The sequence below is a fragment of the Momordica charantia genome (genome assembly GCF_013281855.1).
Source record: "Momordica charantia cultivar OHB3-1 chromosome 3 unlocalized genomic scaffold, Mcharantia_2.0 BLBB01000003.1, whole genome shotgun sequence".
NCBI classification, from domain to species: Eukaryota; Viridiplantae; Streptophyta; class Magnoliopsida; order Cucurbitales; family Cucurbitaceae; genus Momordica; species Momordica charantia.
The window spans coordinates 2,945,905-2,949,819 of NW_028275161.1; the positions used below are offsets into that span (position 1 = coordinate 2,945,905).

At 38.0% G+C, this 3,915-nt stretch overlaps 1 protein-coding gene across 1 annotated transcript; it reads right to left on the minus strand.

Moving 5' to 3' along the window:
- Nucleotides 1-2,605: 2,605 nt before the first annotated feature.
- On the minus strand, nt 2,606-3,311 carry LOC111022262 (small polypeptide DEVIL 11-like). Its single transcript, XM_022299430.2, has one exon. The coding sequence runs from the start codon at nt 2,915-2,917 to the stop codon at nt 2,606-2,608; it is 312 nt and encodes a 103-aa protein (XP_022155122.1). The 5' UTR covers nt 2,918-3,311.
- Between the last annotated feature and the right edge of the window lie 604 nt (nt 3,312-3,915).

A 3,915-nucleotide genomic window follows, 5' to 3' on the forward strand; every position in this document is an offset into this window, starting at 1 on the left:
TTTGTGGTTGCCAAGGGTTCACTAAGACAGACGATGCACAGAGTAGCTGCAGATGGTTCAGGGCGAGACCTTAGAGGACCAGCAGCAATGATGGCCAGAACAGATCAGAAGAATCTGCCATCAGCTCAAGTAAAACAGTTGAGAAGTACAGAAAAGGGAAACAGGAATTTGATAGGCCATCGAGTTCATACCTCAACTGTCAGACGTTCAGGCGAGCTGGTGAAGTCGCATAGGCGAATTAGTGCATTGAAGGGTACGGGTTCTGTTTCTAGTGTGGCGACAAACTTGGGTGGGAGCGCCAAGTCATCAGGGGAATCTTCCTTCAGAGGTCGTTGGGTTCGATCGAGAAAGGAAGCGATGGGGACCACTTAGATCAAATGGGAGTACGTGGCTATGTCTCTAAGTCTGGGGGACAAGACCACGTAAAGCTGCCTAGTCTCGGGGTAGAGTCAGACGATGCTTGGATAGGGCCAAGCAGTATTGATCAGTTCGTTGATGAAGGAGTCAGAACTGTGCCTTGACAGAGGGTGTCAAGAAGTTGATGGGGCACTGTTGATGCAGTGGGAGACAGAGAATTGTCGTTTTGTCTCCAAATGGGAGATTTTTGGGATTATGGATCCAAAACAGGAAACTCATATCCTATGAAGAAAAGGATTTTTCAACACTATTACCAATTCCTACCGGGAGTAGGATATTGTTGTCTTATAAGGATTACAATATTCTTTTCCTATAAGAATTGGGATATTTGGCCTCTTATAAATAGAGCCTTTATGTTAAGGTTTCATTTGTACAGAATCCAAATAAAAGAGACTTGAGTGGTTGTGGGCAGTGTTGAAAAGGATTCTGTATCCGGTGGGTTTAGTGAGTGTTTTTCATTCGTGTACCTAAGTATAGTGTGTTATAATACTTAGAAGCTAGAGGGCTTTTGTTGGGACCTCTAGGGGATATTTTTGGGGAGAGTTTTGTATTCTAATCCTTAAACAATTATTAGTGAATTACCCACATCTGAGTGGAAGACTGGACGTAGCCCTTAGTGGTGAACCAATATAATTTGTTGTGTCGTTATTCTTGTGCTTTTACAGTTTTCTTTCTATTTTCATATACTTTGGTTGTTTTTGGATATTTCTGTGGAAGGAGAAATTATTCAGGGTCTTCAATTTCCCAACAATTTCAAATTCAAATTGAATTTGAATTTTGGATTTTAATAAATCCTAAAAAAAATGATTTTTTCAATGTGATTATTCAAAGAACACTTTAATTCAGAATTACCTACAAACATGATTGGTTTAAAGATACAACAATTCAAAGAAAAATTAGCTTTAAGAATACAATACAAAAATTTCGACAATAAAGTGAGAGAAACAAAAAGAAACACAATCAAATTACGAAGCAAAAAATACAAAATCTAAAGAAAAAAAACTCCAGTCCACATAAAAGGAGACAATGACAAATTCAAGGAGCTAAAATAGAAAATTCAAATTGAGATGAGATGAGATGACCTGAAAAAAGGAGCGAAGATTTCTGGAAGAGACCAGAATGATGGAGTCGTAGGTGAGAGGGGTAGGAGTCGTGAGGAAAAGTGTGATTCAAACTTCATTATTATATTTATTTAAAGCCCTAAATTGTTTTAGATGTGAACCGAACGGAAGCGATGTTGAACCAACTCGCCAGATGGATTTTAATTTATACACATCAGCCCAACATTCTGTTAGAGTAAAGACGAAATCGTAACAAATTTTATAGTACAGAGACTAAATCGTTATTTTTGAAAGTTCAGTGATCAAATCATAACTTTAATAACTAAGGACTTTTTTAACCTAACAAAAATAATGGCATTATTCTCCATCATCTTTGTTAAAATTTCAAACTCCTCTTTTACTTAAATATATACTACAATTTGTTCTCACTTCTTAATTAGCCTATGTTATTTTTATACAACAACATTAGGTGCGAATCAGATTCAAACTTCCGATTTTTAGTTGAATTAAGCTTAAGTTGACATTTCCATATCTTTTTTGGAAAAAAAAAAAAAGCTTAAGGTGGTTTATATTTAAATTTACATATTTCTCCTTTATAATGTCTCATCTAATCTTTTTCCCATCAATCATTTACTAGCCACGTCATTTTTTTTTCAACGAAAATTTAAACTATTTATATTTTAAATTTATTAAAATTTTAAAAATAGTTCAAAAGTTCTAATTTTCAAAAACAAAATTAGGAACTAAATTAAATTTTGGGATTAAAAAGTAAAACTATGTTTAAACTTAAACTAGTTTAATTATTTTCATGTCCTTAGTGGAACCGTTAAATCAATCCAATTCGAATAAAAGAATTAAAAAGTCTAATAAAAAAATTAAAAAAGAGGAAGACAATTGAAGCGGAAATTGAATTATAGTGGGCGGAGGGGATCGATCTGCTCTGCGTTTAGGCCATGAACTCATGATCAATGTAATTACAATTTGAATCTAATTGGATCGAAGAAAGCACTAGATGGGGTTGCAGAAAATTTACATAAATTTCTCAAAGGATCTCAAGATCCACTACGAATTAAGAAAGGGAAGAAATCAAATCTCGGGAGCGACGGAAAATGGGGGCGGATCTTACGTTACGAATCGCCATGCTTGTGCCAGCAGACGAGCATGGCAACGCAGCGTCTCATGATGTAGAATCGGGCCTTCTGTTCCTTAGCCAAGCTGCTGTACTTGCGCCCAATTGAAGAGGAGCTCTTCTGCGAGTAACTGCGGGGGAGATCGTGGGGGCTCTTCGAATTGGAACCTGCGAAGCTTTTCTGCGAAGAGCATCGCAGCAATGGCGATTTCGAGGTCGAACCACTCCTCGTGAACGACGACTTGGCGCTCGTGGAAGCATGGTAACTTCCTGAACCTTCCTTCTTTGATGGGTTCCATTTCTCGTCCATTTAATGTGAGGTCAGATGGGGGTGCGGGGAAGGTGTTTGTGAAAATGTCTGTGAGAGCGATGGTTGGTTTGAGATGCTAGAAAGAGATGGAGAGGAGTGGGATTCTAGTGGGGCATTATGACATACTTAAATAAATAACATATGATTGAGATTTGAGAAGAGCAGTGAGATGAAATTGATGATGATGCTTGGGGGTGGTGGTGGTGGTGGAGACTGATCAATGGCCATCTTCCACTCCAATTAAGCTATGGTGGGCTTTTATTTGTGGGTGTTGGAGGCAGAATTTGTGCCCATTTGGGGGGGTTAATTTTTGATTTGGCAGACATGGGCATGTGTAAAAAAATGCTCTCTCTCTCTCTTTGTGTAAAAATTGGTGATTCTAGCTTTTTCCACTATGCAGATCTATCATTTTCCTTGCATTGGACTCACTCGCCCCTTTATGTACTGTACTGAATGCTGCTGCTGCTGCTCTATAATATATGATCCTCTCTCTCTCTCTGTGTTAAGAGTTGTAGAGAGAGAAACAGAGGCATCCATTCAATATGGGGAAGGGGAAGGAAGTGGGAGCAGTGGGAAGGAGACAGTTTGCTAGCTGTTTCTGACGTGGAAGGTATGTGTCTCACCTCAAATTCGACAAGTAGATCAAATGCTTTACAAAAACAAACACAAATTTTCTTTTTTTCTTTTTCCCTTTGAAATGGGTGAGTATCTGAAGAAATAAGGGCTCTGCCTTTGCCTTTCTTGTTCCTTTTTCTTTTCTCCACATTTTCAAAAGGGGGAAAGAGAAACATGCAATTATTTGCCCATTTTTGTTCTTATTAGAAGAGAAGGGATCTAAGACTCAACCTTTTATTCCCTCCCTCTGTTTTTCCAAGACTCCTCATCAAATTCCACTCAACAAAACTCCCTCTTTTTAGTTTTTTGTAATGGCTGTTCCTTTCATTGTACTTGTTGAAGCCCATATCCCAAAAAGGGAAGCAAATTCTATAGACAGAAGG

Coding starts and splice junctions, on each gene's coding strand:
- LOC111022262 (XM_022299430.2), bottom strand. CDS start 2,917: ATGGACGAGAAATGGAACCCATCAAAGAAGGAAGGTTCAGGAAGTTAC.